Source organism: Zootoca vivipara, chromosome 5 (genome assembly GCF_963506605.1).
Source record: "Zootoca vivipara chromosome 5, rZooViv1.1, whole genome shotgun sequence".
NCBI lineage: Eukaryota > Metazoa > Chordata > Lepidosauria > Squamata > Lacertidae > Zootoca > Zootoca vivipara.
Window position 1 is genome coordinate 61,988,243 of NC_083280.1, and position 18,267 is coordinate 62,006,509.

General features: G+C 40.6%; 1 protein-coding gene across 6 annotated transcripts in view; it reads right to left on the bottom strand.

Annotated features, from left to right (window-relative positions):
* Positions 1 to 6,519: 6,519 nt before the first annotated feature.
* Positions 6,520 to 18,267, bottom strand: part of CFAP46 (cilia and flagella associated protein 46) — an 84,066-nt gene continuing 72,318 nt past the window's right edge. For 4 of the 6 annotated variants that reach the window (XM_060274836.1, XM_060274838.1, XM_060274837.1 and 1 more), the window contains 11 exons: positions 17,859 to 18,049; positions 16,892 to 17,056; positions 16,378 to 16,448; positions 14,917 to 14,977; positions 14,176 to 14,211; positions 13,302 to 13,401; positions 12,696 to 12,808; positions 11,561 to 11,642; positions 10,372 to 10,508; positions 9,125 to 9,208; positions 6,520 to 7,277 (listed from right to left, as the gene is read on the bottom strand). In XM_060274836.1, the coding sequence (XP_060130819.1) occupies positions 7,147 to 7,277; positions 9,125 to 9,208; positions 10,372 to 10,508; positions 11,561 to 11,642; positions 12,696 to 12,808; positions 13,302 to 13,401; positions 14,176 to 14,211; positions 14,917 to 14,977; positions 16,378 to 16,448; positions 16,892 to 17,056; positions 17,859 to 18,049 (1,171 nt within the window). In that variant the 3' untranslated portion in view covers positions 6,520 to 7,146. The remainder of the gene's footprint in view (positions 7,278 to 9,124; positions 9,209 to 10,371; positions 10,509 to 11,560; positions 11,643 to 12,695; positions 12,809 to 13,301; positions 13,402 to 14,175; positions 14,212 to 14,916; positions 14,978 to 16,377; positions 16,449 to 16,891; positions 17,057 to 17,858; positions 18,050 to 18,267) is intronic. The other 2 variants (XM_060274840.1, XM_060274839.1) reach the window with 2 other exon arrangements.

Below are 18,267 nucleotides of genomic sequence, written 5' to 3' on the forward strand. Positions count from 1 at the left end.
TTGGATGTCACTTCCTCCCCACGGCGGAAGGCGGTCCCTGTACTTCACCACTGAATTATCACCTTGTCCAAAATGGCCCTGAAAAACTTCTATCTTATCATAATAAGGAAGCTCTTACCAATCAGGTTAGGATACAAAGACTAATTTGCAAAGTTCTCTTATTTTCACCCAGCAAGTTACTCCAGTATGGCACATTTACAACACTGCAATTTTGTAATATCTTCTCGGAAAACTACCCATCACACAAAATTAGGCTCTTGTCCTTTAATATTATTAATAAAATTCAATCACGGGCCCCCTTCATTCACTTTTTTGAAAGGTTAGATAGGTTTAAGCAGTGCAATTTTTTCTCCTGCCGAAATATATTATGAAATGCCATTACTGTTGTAAAACCTAATTGATAATGTGATTTGTTATGTTGCTGAGACATAATTCAGAAAGTTATTTTAAAGGCTTTGATACATGAACAGCACTAACTGTTTAATATTTCTTGTGTGAATAGACACAATGCATCAGGTTTGAAAAAATGTGTTGCTGTGTGAATGAAATATTTCTGGAAGCTTTTATTCTTGTTGTTTGGGTTTTTGCCAATGGCTTTCTAGTGGAAAGCTCGTATTTTTTAAACTGTTTCTGTTAGAATGTATCCATCAGTCTTAGTGGATTTGTGTGTGTGTGTAGATGTGTTAACAGAAAGGAATAAATAAAGGTTTAATAGGTAATTAAAATATAGTAGCACATTTTAAAGAGCTTCATTTCTTTAAAATAAAGCTAAATTTTATGAGCAATATACTTACTTGTGGTACATATTTCTGACTTCTGCACCGTATGACCATAGCTGCCAAGTTCTCCCTTTTTTTAAGGGAAATTCCCTTATGCTGAATAGGCTTCCTCACGAGAAAAGGGAAAACTTGGCAGCTATGCGTATGACCCTGCAAAATGGTTGGCTTTAAATTTACGTTCAGGGTATTTTTCAGAATAAGTGTTAACAATAGTTGTATCTATTATTTGGAGCACCTTAGCAAAATATTTCATTTTTTGTAGGTTTACAATATTCATGGGACTCTTAAGTAGAAGCATTGTTTGAGAAGTTATTTCTGAAAGCCTTATGTAGTGGCTATGATTTTGAAAACATTTACAGCTCAATCTCTTACTTGTCTGTTCAGAAGTAAGTCTAGACATAATTCAATTGGGCTTACTTCCTCCCAGATAAGTAGTTATAGAACTGCATCTTTACACAGTTATGATTCGAGTGATTTCATGTGCATTTACTGCAAGTCAATAGACATAGTGTCAGGTCTATTTATGTTAGTGGACTAATCAAAAGGAATGTTGAGCATTCCTATGTTGAGCATAGGCCTGGGCGATATATTAATATATCGCCCAGGTCCGGTATTGGGGGGAAAGGACCGTGATGACAGCTTCACTCAACGGTATATCGCTGGTGAAACCATCACCACTCTTGAGTCCCTCTGCCTTCATCGCCCAGAGCGCTGAGGGCACAAACTAACTGGGAGCTGGAGGCAGAGGAACTCAAGTGGTGGTGGTTTCAGCAGCAATAATACCGCTGGTGAAACTGCCACCACACTCTCTCTCATTGCTCTCCCGTCCCCAGTGGAGCCTGACCAAGGAGCCCCAAGTCCCCTGCTGGTCGTGCACAAGTGGCAGGGGACTCGGGGCTCCCTCAGCTGGGGGCAGGAGCCTTTCCACCCGCCAGGTGAGCAGCTGGCTGGGGTAAGCTGTATTGGCTTCAGCCTGCGAGGCGCTGGGGTGAAAGCACCTCAGCTCCCATGATGAGAGTTGCAGCAGTTTTCCCCGGCACCTTGCCAGCTGGGGCCAATGCAGCTTTTTTCAACACTGCAGTTTATTGCCAAACGACAATTTTTGGCTGGCAATACACAGCAATGTTGAAAACCCAACATTGCCCAGTCCTAGTGGAGCACCACTTGGGTGCTCCTTTTACAGAGACTTCACTGAAGACTTGAACTTCAGCACAGCAGGTTCCATAGTGATGGCCACCAGTTTGGATGGCTTTAAGAGATTCATGGAAGATGAGACCAAGGCTACTAGCTATGGTGACAATCTCCTACCTCCACTGCCAGAGGCAGTATGCCTTTGAATTCCAGTTGCTGGGTATCAGAAGTGGAAAGACTGCTATTGCACACAGGTCCAGCCTGCAGGCTTCCCATAGGCATATGGTGGACCATCATGAGAACAGGATGCTGGAACAGGTGAACCTTTGTCCTGATCCAGCACGATTCTTATGTTTTTAGGATGCTTTAGGGGAGATTCCTGAATTGCAGGAGGTTGGACTAGATCAGTGTTTCCCAACCTTGTGCCTCCAGCTGTTTTCAGACTACAATTCCCATTGTTCCTGACCACTGGTCTTGATGATGGGAGTTGTAGTCCCAAAACATCTGGAGGCACAAGGTTGGGAAACACTGGACTAGATAACCCTTGGGGTCTCACTTAACTCTACAATTCTATGTCATTTTGGGCTAAGACACAATCAATCTGTGTAGGGTAGGGTGTTTACTGAGAAGCCATAAAAAGGCTAGTAGATATATCACCGACAAGCAGCATTTCTCCATTTGCTCATCCCTGGGTAGTCTAATGAACTTAAATCAAATAATAAATAACATAGAGAGCTAAAAATGTGTAAGTCAGTGTTATACAATGGTTTTTTTTTTTGCAATGGTGGTGGCAGTACTTCTTGGCCCCATTCAATACTGGGCATTACTATCTGCAACTTTCTCAATTATGGATGTGCTAGTCCTTCTAGGATGGGATCCCAAAACTGATCTTTTGGCCCCATCTATGACAGAGACGGGACGCGGGTGGCACTGTGGGTTAAACCACAGAGCCTAGGGCTTGCCGATCAGAAGATCGGCGGTTCGAATCCCCGCGACTGGGTGTGTTCTCGTTGCTCGGTCCCAGCTCCTGCCAACCTAGCAGTTCGAAAGCACGTCAAAGTGCAAGTAGATAAATAGGTACCACCACAGCAGGAAGGTAAACGGTGTTTCTGTGCGCTGCTCTGGTTTGCCAGAAGCGGCTTTGTCATGCTGGCCACATGACCTGGAAGCTGTACGCCGGCTCCCTCGGCCAATAACGCGAGATGAGCACCGCAACCCCAGAGTCAGTCACGACTGAACCTAATGGTCAGGGGTCCCTTTACCTTTACCTTATGACAGAGACAAGGCAAAGGAGGGCATGTGCTTTCTATGGATTTGGTAACTACATAAAAAATTATATCACAACAGGACGCATAGCGAAGTATTATTCATATTCTTTCTTTCTTTTAAATTCTCAATGTGCATTTCTAGACATTACAAATCTGGGTCTTAGATGTTGCAGTAGTGGGGTACCTTTTAGCTGGCCTTTTTATCTATTCAAGATTTTCTAGATTGTGTGATACTATGTGTGCTTTCTACACTACCTTCACGAAATATAAATTCCAGGCATTTCTGCGTGTTCCCCTATTGTATTACTGACAAACATTTCCAGTATCTTGTGCTCAAGAAGTCAAGATTCTCAGTCTGTAGTTTCCTGGATCTGGACATTACTCTTTATCAGTGCTTTATGATAAAGTAGGGCTGTCAGGCCATGAAGAAATTTTTGGACTTACTCATCCATCTTTTTGACAGAGGATGCTGACGTAGTTGCCAAGGCCAAAGCATCTATTATACATGGGAACATTTTGGGGGAAAACACTTTGGAAGATTAAATATTTTGCACCAGCTGCATAAAGAAAACGAACATTTGCAACCTTTCAAATTAGCTCATTATACCTTGATGTTAGGCCGACGGACAATCACCCTTAATCTTTGCTTGCCTGATGCCTGTTTTCTTCATCACTGTAGCGTTTATTTTTTCCTTTTAAAAAAATACAAAAACCACTATAAGCAGCCAAGACACAAACCTCTCAGATGATGAGTACTGTCTGTAACCTGTTGCTGAAAACCTATATTCTTTTCCACCTTCTCATTCTGTGATGTTGCTTGGCAGCATGGGCATTTTTATTGGGCTCACCTACATTTTCAAGGAAGCTTATTGTTCATAGTTCTGGAAGTTGCTATTGTCTCTCTGTGCATGAAGAAGTAACATCTGCCTTCATTAGGAACACAAGGAGCTGCTATAGTCAAACTATTGGTCCCTCTAGGTTAGTATTGTCTACACTGAGTGGCACCAACTCTCCAGGGTTTTAGTGGTATTTTCCAGGCATTCCTGGAGATGCTGGGGACTCACTATGGGACCTTCTGCATGCAAACCATAAGCTGTACCTCTAAATTATGGTCCTTTCCAGGTTTTTATTTTGGGGGCAGAAACATTTGAACAGGAAACATTGCCAGGAAACGTTGTTTCTTCCTTTTCAGATGATAGCCACAATGTTCCTTTACAAATGATTGAAGCTATTTCCAAAAAACATTACATTGCAAAATAATTCAATTAACTTGAAAACAGAAACAAGGGAAAATATCAAAATGAAATGATAACATAGTGATGAGCAAAAGCATGCATGCTTCCAAGATACATTATTTTATAGTGGAAGTTCATTGGACTTCCCTCTTCTGATAAGCTGGCTTGTGGGGGGGGGGGGTCCTGTGGAAAAGTGAAAGTGCACTTATTTATATCCATGGATGAACTTTCAAAAAGGAATGCTACAGATGTCATGATTTCTTAATACTACGCCACAAATCCTTATCAGTTTCTAATTAACTTTAGCATAGCAGGAGAGCCAAGAATACTATTTTTCGGTGACATGTTAATGCCTTTAAAATGAACACAAATAATTTATCGTGGGGAACAGGCATGCCTGGATTGCTAAGAAAGAAATATTCAGAACTTTTGGGAGATTAAGTGGTAAATGGATTTTTGCAATTTCTCTTGATGTTATGTTTTTCCTATTAAACCCCAGGAAACAGAACAGTAAAGAAAATGCAGAATTTCCATAGGAGACTGTCTCTAAGATATATGTTGATTTAAAGTTAATTTCAAAACTTTGGCTGATATCACTGCAGTTCACAACGTGTGGTTTTATATTCTTTAAAGCATTACAAGAAAAATAATGAACAAGATTGCCAGTAAAACAGCACATTGGCTTGGATCCAGAGAAGACCAATAGGAGTTCCAGTCATACAACAGGGTTTGTCTACCTTTTTGCTGCAGCTATTCCTGACAGGAGAGATGGGGGAGAAATTAGATGCAGTTCAAATTTAAAGGAGAACCTACTCAATTAAAACCCACACTTCTCCACATTTTGTAATGCATTTGGCCAGGTAATGTGCATCTGGCCAGGCAATGTGTACAAAAATGCACACACTAGGGTAAAATGTGAATTAAAATGCATATGTTCATGAAAATAACATTTGAAATGCATTATATTAGGGGGAATTGCTGTGCAAAAAAGAGGTAATATTCCATACAAACATTAACAAAAATTTCAGAGTGATGGGGGAATGTAGAGAACAAAACTTAAGACTGGAATAATGAGAAAGTGAAACTGGCAGATTCATCTATCCTTACCTGGCAGTCAGGGACCCTTCAGAATGGTGCTTGATGCATTGCGAGAGTGCTGCAGTTTCAGGGGAGAATCAATGGAAATTCAGCACCCCCTTCTTGTGTCAGCAAAAGTGACTTGCACTTATACAAGTGGCTTTCTAGATCTCACAAATATCTTTAAGACCCTGACTGCGATGGAAACGCCATTGATTAGTTCACATTTCAAGTGGCAGCAGAACTTGGACCAAACACTTTAGATTCTGAGGCAGGTCTTTCCCAGTCCTGCAACCCGAGATCCTTTAACAGCAGATGCTCAGCTTCAAATCCGAGGCTATTTGTACATCCAAACACGCATTCTTCCACTGAACTGCAGAAGCACCCAAGTAATACAGCAGAGCAATGCTATGGCTTATCGACTGTATGTTACAGTGGTACCTTGGGTTACAGACACTTCAGGTTACAGACTCCGCTAACCCAGAAATAGTACCTCGGGTTAAGAACTTTGCTTCAGGATGAGAACAGAAATCATGCGGCGGCAGTGGCGTGGCGGCGGTGGGAGAAGAAGAAGAAGAGAAGAGTTTGGATTTGATATCCCACTTTATCACTACCCTAAGGAGTCTCAAAGTGGCTAACAATCTCCTTTCCCCTCCTCCCCCACAACAAACACTCTGTGAGGTGGGTGGGCCTGAGAGACTTCAGAGAAGTGTGACTAGCCCAAGGTCACCCAGCAGCTGCATGTGGAGGAGCGGAGACGCGAACCCGGTTCCCCAGATTATGAGTCTACCGCTCTTAACCACTATACCACACTGGCTCCATTAGCTAAAGTGGTACCTCAGGTTAAGAACAGTTTCAGGTTAAGAACGGAGCTCCAGAACAAATTAAGTTTTTAACTCGGGGTACCACTGTATTTGTAAGTTACAAAGTATACATCATTTTTGAAAAAGTATATGTATCCATCTATGCAAAGCAATGCTTCCAACAGCGACATGTCTTTGAAAGTACAATGACTGACATTTCCCCCAGAACTGGCCTTGTATTATTTTGGTTGAGAAACAAAGCCTTAAACTTGAATGCAGTGATTACTCAGATAAATGACCCACCACACATATGTCTAAACCCAACAAGCACACTTTATTTGTAACCTCACATACATGATATTTACACAGTTGGTCTGCTACTGTTGATATAGATGGTTGTACGAATGGTTACTGAAGCAGCATGCTTCTGTTTTATAGAAGCATACAAAACTGGAACAAACGGGTGCTTTCCCTCCTAGGTTAGCATACTAAACTTGTTTTGAAATATAGTGTTGCGACCGCTAGGTGTCAGTATAGTGCTATTTGTACAGCTAATAGTACTATGGCGGCATGTAGTAGTGTCACACACACAATTTAGCTTGTGAGTACACATAAAGGGGAAAACAGGCCTCAAAAATCTGCAGTGAAAAGTCCTGAGCAATTGGAAACGTTCAATAGCAAAAAAACATTTGATACATATTTAAATTGAAAAGAGCCACTAAGCACAGCTCAAACTTTTATAAACTCTTTTTTTATCAAACTACAGTAAAAATAGTTTTACTTCACAATCTATCCATATATAGATCCCCATATTTCCATACTTTCCATATTCCATAAAGAAATTGGTTGTGAATCACACAAACATCATGTTGGGCAACCCATACAGAACGGTATTACAAGCTGATGGCTGTGGGGCAGGATGCACTAGCCCACCGGGACTTTCTCTCTGGTCTTCTTTCTTGTCCCCAGCGGCATCCAACTCCGCTAGAAACACAGTTCAGAACAAATAATTAAAATTTTCTTTTAGCTATAGAGATATTTTAAAGAAACAGAGCACGATCCTGTTCAAGTTAAGCAGTTTTAAGCAAATGCTTTTAATGGAAGAGTTTTAAACATGCACCCAACTTTCCTATTGACATCAAATGGATTTAAAGGGGCTTAACATTGGCTGAATGGTGCCCAGAGTTTTAAGGTCTACTTGCTTAAATACCTGTCTCTTTAGGCCTGTTCAGGTGCTACATATAGTGGAGAAGGAGAACTCTTAACATAGTTTTAGTCCTGGACTATATATACATTACCATATATGGATATACACTTGCCTATCCATATATTCATTTTTCATATAACAGTGTTCAGAAATCCCTGAAATCCCCAAGAATGTAATCGGATCTAAAATTAGCCCATAAAATAACCCAGTGACCAGAAACTTTGCTAAAAATTAAAGAACTGTCTGAATTAAATGCCACAAAGCTAGATACTATCAAAGGGTAGCTAATCCTAATGTTAACTGTTGGGAAACCATCTCTTCTACCTGACAGAGGAAAATATTATTGGCTACATACATACTATAACTTTAAAGGCACTGTAGTTTACCCCTTACAGAGAAACTGTTACCAGCAACTCTTAACAAACTACAGTACTCAGAATTCTTTGGGAGGGGGGGGGGGGAGGAAATGTGCTTCCAACAACCTTTGACAGCAAAAGGCTTCCCCGTCTTGAACTTACAGAAACCTCTGGTTGCCGGTGACAAGTAAAAATTTCTGTTACAAATATCTAGTCATTTCCCCCAGGGCAGCAAATAAAGGTTTGGGCAGCAAATTTTAATTAGGAAAACAGAGAGCAGAGATGGCGTTAATCCCCCTTCCCTGGTGCCCAAGGACTGATTTGGGATCCCTATGTCTGTTATTAATTTCTTTTCAACTGTGACAGAATCTAATTCTGGATCTCCTGTATCACATTTAGCTTGGACCTTTGAGTCCTTTTTTGTAGTAAGTAAATCAGAAAAATGTTGGCATTACAGCTGCGTATAGAAATATAATTTGGTTATTTTGATGGCTCAGCACAAACCCAGTATTCAGAGGAGCAACTTTTCTTAGCACTGGAGCTATGTACAGATATGCTCCTTTGGGGAAAAACAATACCTTCCTTATGGGAGACATTTCACTCTCTCTTTTTCACACACACACACACACACACACACACTTTTAAATATATGCATCTTTCAGTATGTGTTTTTTTAAACCCTGCTTGGTGTCTTCAAGGGATGCAGGTGGCACTGTGGTCTAAACCACAGAGCCTAGGGCTTGCCAATCAGAAGGTCGGCGGTTTGAATCCCTGTGACGGGGTGAGCTCCCGTTGTTCGGTCCCTGCTCCTGCCCACCTAGCAGTTCAAAAGCACGTCAAAGTGCAAGTAGATAAATAGGTACCGCTCCGGTGGAAAGGTACACGGCGTTTCCGTGTGCTGCTATGGTTCGCCAGAAGCGGCTTAGTCATGCTGGCCACATGACCTGGAAGCTGTCTGCAGACAAACGCCGGCTCCCTCGGCCTATAGAGCGAGATGAGCGCCGCAACCCCAGAGTTGTCCGCGACTGGACCTAACGGTCAGGGGTATCTTTACCTTTACCTTGGTGTCTTCAATATGGGGTTAGCAAATTGCTTAGATGAGAGTGATACCATTTCTACTAGCAAGCTCAGCAGTTTTGGTGCTTGTAATATACAATATAATGGCATTTTAACCAACTAAGAAAATGGTGAGAAGAAAATGGTATAAGATTTTGATCTGTTCACACTTCAATCTGTGTACTTTTATTTTAAAAATGTTTAAATCTTACTTTTAGGAGGTTCATCCACAGCACTCTTACTCCTTTGAAGAAAACGAACAGCCTGTCCAGTTGTCTTGCCTACTCTGATAAAATCTGCAAAGAAACACAGTACAGTGGTACCTCGACTTACGAACAACTCAACAACCAAATTTTTCGACTTACGAATGGGGCAAATGGCCGCGCGCTTACCGAAAGGAAACCGCGGCGGTTTTAGATAGGGATTTTTCGACTTATGAATTTTTAGATAGGACTGCTTCGACTTATGAATTTTTCCGTTTCCAATGCATTCCTATGGGAAATCGCGTTTCCAATGGTGCTTTTCGACTTGCGAATTTTTCAACCTACGAAGGCGCCTTCGGAATGGATTAAATTCGTAAGTTGAGGCACCACTGTAGTTTTATAATTGAACACACTCAAAATAAAACATGGAAGCAGAACCTGCAGTTTTCTTCTACATTTGCAAATGTATTAACCAGAGTTAGGTGCATGTAAGTCCACTGAAGTCAATGGCTTTTTGAAATCCTGTGGACCAAGCTATACTTCAGATTATTTACACATTTAAGAAGTGAGGTTAAACTGGTCACATGCGTATTCAAGAAAAAGCAATACTGAATCCCTAATTGGAATGTGTTCCTTATCAGATCAAGGTCCTGCACTGCCTTCTTGCTAAAAGTTGTTCTCCAGCTACTATTTGCTGTAAACAGTAAGTACTATTTGGGACAAATAGCAGCTGGGGGAGTTTTGATAGGAAATCAGCCCAAGGCACAAATCTGGATTGGGAGCATGTTCCCACTGCTCTAGACCCCCAAATGTCCCTATTTCCCAGGGACAGTCCTGGATTTACAGGAGCAGTCCTGGTTTATGATCCAATCCCAGAATGTCCCACTTTTCCTTAGGACGTCCCTCTTTTCATTGGAGAAATGTTGGAGGGCATGGTAGGATATCCCTATTGTCATCAGTTAAGTGACCTGAACTAAGGAGATAAGTAAAACCTTTAGTATAAATCTGAAGGCAGCCCTGTATAGGGAAGTTTTAAAATGTTTTATTATGTTTTTATATATATTGGAAGCTGCCTAGAGTGGCTGGGGTAACCCAGTAGGGCAGGGTATAAATAATAAAATGATGATGATGAAATATCCCTATTTTCATCGGAGTATAGAAGCTTCATTTGTTCACATCTAAGCATGGTCACTAACGTCACCATTGAGAAGAAAAGCATTAGGCTCAGCTGTTTTATGAAGTTTGCTATTACACACTTTCACATAAGCTTTCCATTTTTGTTGCATTCTCTTCCAGGGACGTATACCATTGGTTAGCTATGACAGAGCGCACTCCAACAAGGCTCAGAGAGATTGTTGTCTCTGTTGGCTTTTCCAGAGAGAGGCGTGCAGAGCTAAAAAAATAAAATAAAAATATGCAATGAATGGCATTCTTGAATGACCTGAACAAAAGAGACAAAACCCGTTCATTCAAATTTCATCAGTTCACAAGAATATAATGTGAACGGCATTTTTCTTATTTTTTTCTCACCAGCATGTCTGGCATTAAATATTTTATTTATTTTCTACAGTATCTTTATAGAGTTCTCTGGGTGTCTTACAATAAATAAGTTTAAAAACAATTTAAATACAAATCACCACCACCACCACCACCATTTTATTTGTATGCTGCCTTTCCATAGTTAAATCAATGCTCAAGGCGGCTTACAACGTGGCAAGAATTGCATAATTACCAACATAACAAAAGTCATAAACAATAAATAAAACACATCAAAAGGTACACAACCAAATGGAAAACAATTTCCACATAAATAATAAAATCTAAAACTAAAAATGCAGCATTAATATCACAATTTAAAATGACATAGATAAAAAATAAAAGCAATTAAAAAACTAAACAAAACAAAAAACGGAGCCCTCTTTGCGCAGCAGCAGCAGCAGCAGCAGCAGCAGCAGCAGCAGCAGCAGCAGCAGCAGCAGCAGCACTCCTTTATGGAGCCTGTCAGGCCCCACCCCAAGCCAGGTGGAGAGAAGCAGGGCATAGAACATATAGGGACTGTGGTCCTGAGATTGGGTTTAGCTGGCGTTTAGGGGGCGGACAGAAGCAAAGCCTGCTCCACTCTGGTCTGCTCCCTTATCACACCCACGCAGACTGGCCGGTTTGAACTGTGTGGCGGGAAAGACCCACCACACCGGGGAGGCTGGCTGGCTAGCATGGCATTGCTCTCTGAGGCCCAGAGTCTGCCATGATGGGCTGCAATCATCGCCCACCCTGGGACTGTGTGAGCGGCCATTCTTGACAGCAAAGAATGAGGAATTTAGGATGCAATCCTATGCACTCTTTCCTGGGAGTAAGTTCCATTGAACTCAGTGGTGCTTACTTTGGAGTAGAGGATGTATAGGACTGCCTTGCACACAATGACTTTAAAACTTATGCCGATCTTACCTTTTAAACCCATCGAGGTTTATCACTCGTGCAGTACTTGGTTTTGAATGCACGAGGTCTGAAAGTATCACCAACTGACACTCTGTGGGAAGGGAAACAATAATATGAATGTTAGCGTTTTGAATCCAAAGATACATGAGCAGAAAATTGCTTGTCTAACAAGGCTTTAATATCCCACATTCCTCACTGCAAACCCCTGTGAAATTATCTAAAATGGTATGGTGTGGGCAGTGGAATTTAGGCGGAAATTGGGGGAGGCAGTGATGGACATTGGGAACCCCAAGTTTCAAGAAGTATTTTAAAAACCTTGATAAAAGACCTTAAGGGAACAACTCCCTAACAGTCAATAAGGACTGAGCGTGCTCAGTGGTTGCGGAATGCTGATCAACCAGGGGTAGATAACAGAAAAGCTGGTGTGGTGGCTGTGGAACAAAATGTAGCATGTTGAAGAAGCATGGCTGATGGACTGGAACAGTGAATGGGAACACTGCAAAGGGCCACATTTTGTTTCAGGTCACAGCCATTAACTGCTATGTTTGCCTTGCTAGTACTGCCATCAAGATGTAATAAAACTGTGCAGTGTTGAACAGTCAGTTGTTAAGGCACATCATCCCAAGACCACTCCATGGAACAGAAATTCGCTCCATTATTCAGAAAGTGCGCCTCAAGGGATGACCCCCCTCAATACAGGGTTGTAAGTACCCCATCTAATGTAAATCTCATGCTGTGGGAGATACTAGTGGCTCCTTTCTGACACCTTAAAATTCCCAGGCCACATGAGAGAGGCCCAATCTGTGCCTCCCTCCTCCCTACATCAGTGGTGCTCCTATTCCAGAAAGACAAAAGCTGACAAGGGGATGACGTGCAATTTGGGTGCCTTCCACCTTGCCCAAGCTTCTGATTTTACCTATACAGTACTATGTAAGAAGAAACCATGCTTACAGCAGCTTTTGTGTTAATAATGTAATTTACACAGGGACCACAAATTAAATCACCTTCAAATGACAACTTTTGCAGAAAGCTGATCTAACACTTGTAATAACATAACCAAATATTTCAATCTGAGTACTGTAAATAGAATTTTGTTATGATCTGCAAGGAAAGCAAACAGCCTTTTTCAGCTTCATAAAATCACCTGGGAGATTCATAGCAACTAATCTTTCAAGTAACGTATATAAGAGAAATCTTGCCAGTCCAGAGAAGATAAACGCACTGCAGTTATTCAGTAAGTGTTCCCAGTCTGCTTGACTAAAAGGGGAAGGTAAAAAAAAGAACAGTCAAATCTTTAATCTGCACTGTGTGCTATTAAATTGTATTAGCATGATGTTCTGCTACTTTAAGTAGCTCAGTTCAGCTCTAGAAAATATTACATTTAAAGAAATATGATCAGTTTTCATCAACTATGTGCCCTAGTGCCAGGAATACAGTCATACCTTGGAAGTCAAACGGAATAATAATAATAATAATAATAATAATAATAATAATAATAATTTATTATTTATACTCCGCCCATCTGGCTGGGTTTCCCCAGCTACTCTGAGCGGCTTCCAACTGAATATTAAAAACAATAGAGCATCAAACATTAAAAACTTCCCTAAACAGGGCCGCCTTCAGTTGTCTTTTAAAAGTAAAATAGTTGCTTATTGCCTTGACATCTGCTGGGAGATGCTATGTTCCACATATTAGGCACTTGTTTAGGTACTAAAAAATGTGCAAAATTAAGAGAAACAAGCTTACATACCTTGCAAATTGCGTGTTACCCATAATTCCATCCCAACGGAGTGTAAACGGCTCAAATTTCTCTAGGAGTGTCTTAAATTTTTGTGCAGGATTATCCGATTCTGAGCATACAATTTTTTGTCATTAGGAACATAGGGTTTTCCAGTGCTTACACACCCACCCACCCACCCACTCTGCATAATTTTAAGCAGCTGTAGCTTCTAAAAAGAGTATTATTGTAGCTTTGTAAAAAAGCCTACAAAGGTTAGTAGCCTACCAAAAAAAAAGTTACGAGCCTGCTAGCAGGGTAGTAGTCTGTGTTTTCATGCTGACCACAGAAGACTGGCAGACTGGAAATGCAGGCTTCTAGCAACTTAGGAGAGTAGGGTTTGTTTGTTTGTTTTCTAGTTTTTCTTTAAATGCCTTCTAGCCAGTGGAGGGCCTGGATTCTTCTCCGCTAGCCTGCTTTGTTTCCATGTTGGTTGCAGAGGAAGGATTTTTCTCTTTCCACAACTAGCACACTAACCAAGCAAGCTGAAGGAGTAGGCTCAGAGTGATCTGTTGTTCCTCTGCCAGCCTGCTCACTTGCCTATGGCAGCAGGATGATTTGTTCAGAGCAAGACTACAACACCAACTTTTTCAGATATTACAGTTATCACATGGAGCTTTCTGCATGCAAAAAAAAGGAACTTTAAAAAAGTGACTTTCTTTAATATATAAAATAAAACCAGGTCATTCTCTTTCAACCATAAACTAGCCACTTTTAAACCTACATATTAGGTGCATGGTGTTTGAAAATGGATTCACTGATGTTGAAAGAAAGGAAATAAGAGTTCTCGGTTGATTTCTACTACAGCTATTGTAACGGCAAACAAGTTATAATATACAAACTTTACCTCTGTCGGTTACATCATTATATGGATCCACAACATCTGAGACATACCATTAAGAACATGCAATGAGGGGCGTCAAATTTAAATATAATCAACTACATACGGTACAACTCCCCCCCCCTGCCTCCCCAGTTTCGATTGGGTGCAGGAACCAGAAATAAAGCCAGTGGCACCCTCAGCACCCAATCCTCATGTGCCACCTTTTGATATCTTCCCTGAAGAAATCACCACCAGCAGTTCCCTCCTTCTGCTTACCAGGCCCCCACCTTTGTACCTAAGCAAACTCTTTACCCTTCCTAAGCCAGTAGCATCCAAGCTCTCTTTCCCAAGAGGACCTCCATAGTCCTCTCACATGATGAAACCACTTTCCTTCCATCTTTGCAGCTTAAGTATTGTCTAAAAAGCAAGTATCTTTTTCTACTGTCTGAAGGTCTCTCTCACACCAATTCCACACCATTTCCTCTTGACTGTAAAGGTTAGCAAACTGAAAGCTAGACACTTTCCAAACACTTTGACACTTGCATTTCTGCAGAATTTGGTAGCAACAACAGTAGTAGTAGCTGGCATAGGGAAGTCAGTCCGATTGCCCTACAAGCTTTCCTAGCTCTGAAGACGATTCAGTAATTGACGCATGCAGTAGCAGTGATGTGGCTCGATTGCTGAGCTCAAGGAAACGGGCAGCTCAGATGTAAAACTCACGATTTAAGTATTCCATTTTCTAATCAATAACTTCTGAAAGGATACATTTAACATTATGTATATCAATTGGAAGGCAGTTGGGTGGCAGAACACGGTTAAGGTTAGGCTGTTGAATAAGAAACAGTCTTAGCTTTAGTATGAAAGAACACCCACAGCACAATTCTTAACTTTTTTTCTCAGAATGAAAGTCTAATAAGTTCCATTGGGACTTACTCTCTGGCAAGCATGCTCAGGACTGGAATCCTAAGTAGGACCCATCAGTACTGCATAACACTGTTTTTGTCATAATAACATGGAAAATGCTACTGTGTATAACTTTTGTGGAAGATCCCAGTGGCCACAAAAATCATGTCAGAGTGTGGGGAAGTAATATGAATAAATTTCCTGATCAACACTACTTCTCACACAGGGATTGCTCACACTATTTTGCTGTCCAAGGTAGAAATTAATTATATGCTACCGCCCCCCCCCATCTTTCTTAGGACTTTATTGATAGTATTCTCCTATTGTAGTCCCTTTCCTAAGATGACTTGGGAATAATGGGAATGCATAGGGGAGGGGAAGGAGGAAGAACACAAACAGCCTCCATGTCTCAGACCTTGCTGTTTAAAGTAGGGGTGGACAATCTGTGGTTCTACAGATGTGGGACAACAAGTCCTATCATCCCTGACTAAGGGTGATGGGAGCTGGAGTCCAACCAGAGCTGGCCAACCATTTGGATGCCTGAGCTGAAGGACTAGATTGTGCTTCCTCCATTACATGTTCTAGAACCTACTGGACTGATAGCCGAATCTTACTTCAGCACCAGTGATGGGTATTATTATTATTATTATTATTATTATTATTATTATTATTATTATTATTATTATTATTACCCCACCCATCCGGCTGCGTTTCCCCAGCCACTCCCAAGGATAGTAGTCTAGCTTAGGGTGTGAAGATCAGGCTGCCTAGCACACATAGCTCTATTTCCCAGCATCTCACTCCTGATGGCCGCCTGAGGTGTTTGTCTCACTGTGCCTAATGGTAGGACTGTCTCTGAGTCCAACAGAATCTAGAAGTCCACAGGTCCCCCACTCCTGGTTGAAAGGGTCTAGGATGGAGTGAAGAATTATATTCACCCTTGAAGAATTTCCCAAGATTTTTGACAACTGCCTATATTATCTATTGGGTTGGGACAGACTATTGATCCCCTTTTCAAGGCAACTTTATTACTAAAAGTATTCGCAAGGAATATCAACGTGTGCTGTTTCTCCAGAAGTGCAGCAGGAATTTATGATCAACAATGAGAAGTTGTGAAGTTTATAGGTCTTGTTTTGCAACAAAAGGTATAACAAGACGAAACAAGGATCCATGCAAACACAATGCATTATACAACTGCTTCACTAATATGCATAATAAAGTTAAAATAAAACTATTTGAAAGTTGCAGAGTTTTTGGATCTCTAACAGGGCATTATGATATAGCTTAGAAATGCATCAGATATTGTCAAAAATATATACTTACCACTTTCATACCCCTTTTCTGTTCACCTTTTAGCTTTGATTCTCTTCTACCACCCTTTCTGAACTCATTTTCTGAAAATGTTAAAAGCACAATCATCCTTAGAATAAGATATGACACCCTCTCCCCAATCCCTGCAATGTTTTCCAGAGATTGACATACTTCTCATGGCCATCAATATATGTGAATTACAGAGATGGTCTGAAGGCTTATTACAAGTAATTCTTCTGATAACCAACATTTGCATTCTAACATTAATTGTATACACAGGTTCAAACACCACAAGACTTTTTCACAGGAGTCTCTACATAAGAATAAGAATAATAGAATCATAAAACTGTAGAATTGTAGAACTGGAAGGGAAGCTGAGACAATTAGTGGTGGGGTACAAGGCTGCTCCCTAAGCAGAAATGTAAAATATTTTATCTTGATACCAACTATCATCAAAATTCAAAGGGATTCAAAGTCTATATCTATCTAAGATTATATTTTCAAATATATATCAACATGTCTGTACCTGATTCGTCTTTACGCAAGCGGTTGTAGAACATTTGGAGAGAAAAGTCTCTGGACACAGAACTTATTGTATTTTCTTGAAAGATATTCAGACCTTCCAAAGGAAATTCCAAAAGACATTTGTCCACCAGTAGTATTATGCATTCTCCTATATCTTCAATGCCAGCTGAATGTAGGAAAAATGGGGAAGACAAATAATCCTCAATGAAAGAATAACAACTGTTCTTAAATGGGAAGCATTTTTTTCTTCTGCTCAAATAAACTGACTCTGTTTTCATCCTCAATTAAGATGAAGAGATAAATGAAGTCTTTTTTTTCTTTCTTTTTCTTTTTAAAAAACACATTTGGGAAGCCCCTGGGAAAATCATGCAGAATATAGGACTTCTTGGTTTGGAGGGAGCCAGTGCCATATATTAATCAGAAGTCAACATTTCTTTCTACACCCAAATATAATGGCTACATACAAGCACAATAAACTGAGTCTTGGGTTTGCACACTTCCTCTCTTGCTTCTTGCACATGCAAAGAGAGGAGATTAGAAGTGTCTGCTCCTAGTTTGAGGCAAGCCATAGTTCGTTGCCTCATCCACACCTAGAAATCTGTCATTTGCTCAAACCATAGGATGAAACCATTATTTGGGGTTCTGGTTTGTGAGCAACCTATGGTTTGCATAAACCAGGAAATGAAATTTCTATTTTCCTCCCAACATGCATGGACTATTGGGAAAGGGGAAGAGGATTCACAAGCATGCAATGGTTTGTCATCATGGTTAAATATATCTACTGATGGGCTAGAAACAAAACAACCTGCCTTCGAAAGTGCATAATTACAAAAATCAGAGATAACTTATGCAAACCTGAGAATACAATACTTTATATTTTGAAATTTTGTAGCTAACTATTTATCAAGAAGATAACTTTATTGGATAATCTGACACTATATATATATGCTTTAGAGCTTAAGACATACCTGGAGCTGTACTGGCTTTCTCCTTTTTATTTTTTGCTTTCCCTGCCTCATTTCCTTTGCCTTTTCCTGAGCCATCTGCTTTAGTTTTTCCTGGACTACCTTTTTTGCCTTTTCCTGAGTCACCTGCCTTAGTTTTACCTGCATCACCTTTACCTTTTCCTGAATCAGCTGGAGAGACTGCTGGACTTGGCCTGAGGAGGCAAAGACCAGGTCTTAAAAATATTGTACAGCATATAATTTTTTAAAGAACAGTAACAGGAATCAAATACTTGCAGTTTGTTTCATGTTACCCGCAATAGGAAAATCAGTACTCACCTGGCTTTATCATACAAGAGAAACACACATTCTCATAGTTTTACTTAAGGTTAACATAGACATGCGTAGTTCTGATGGTTCTGATGACCTGAGT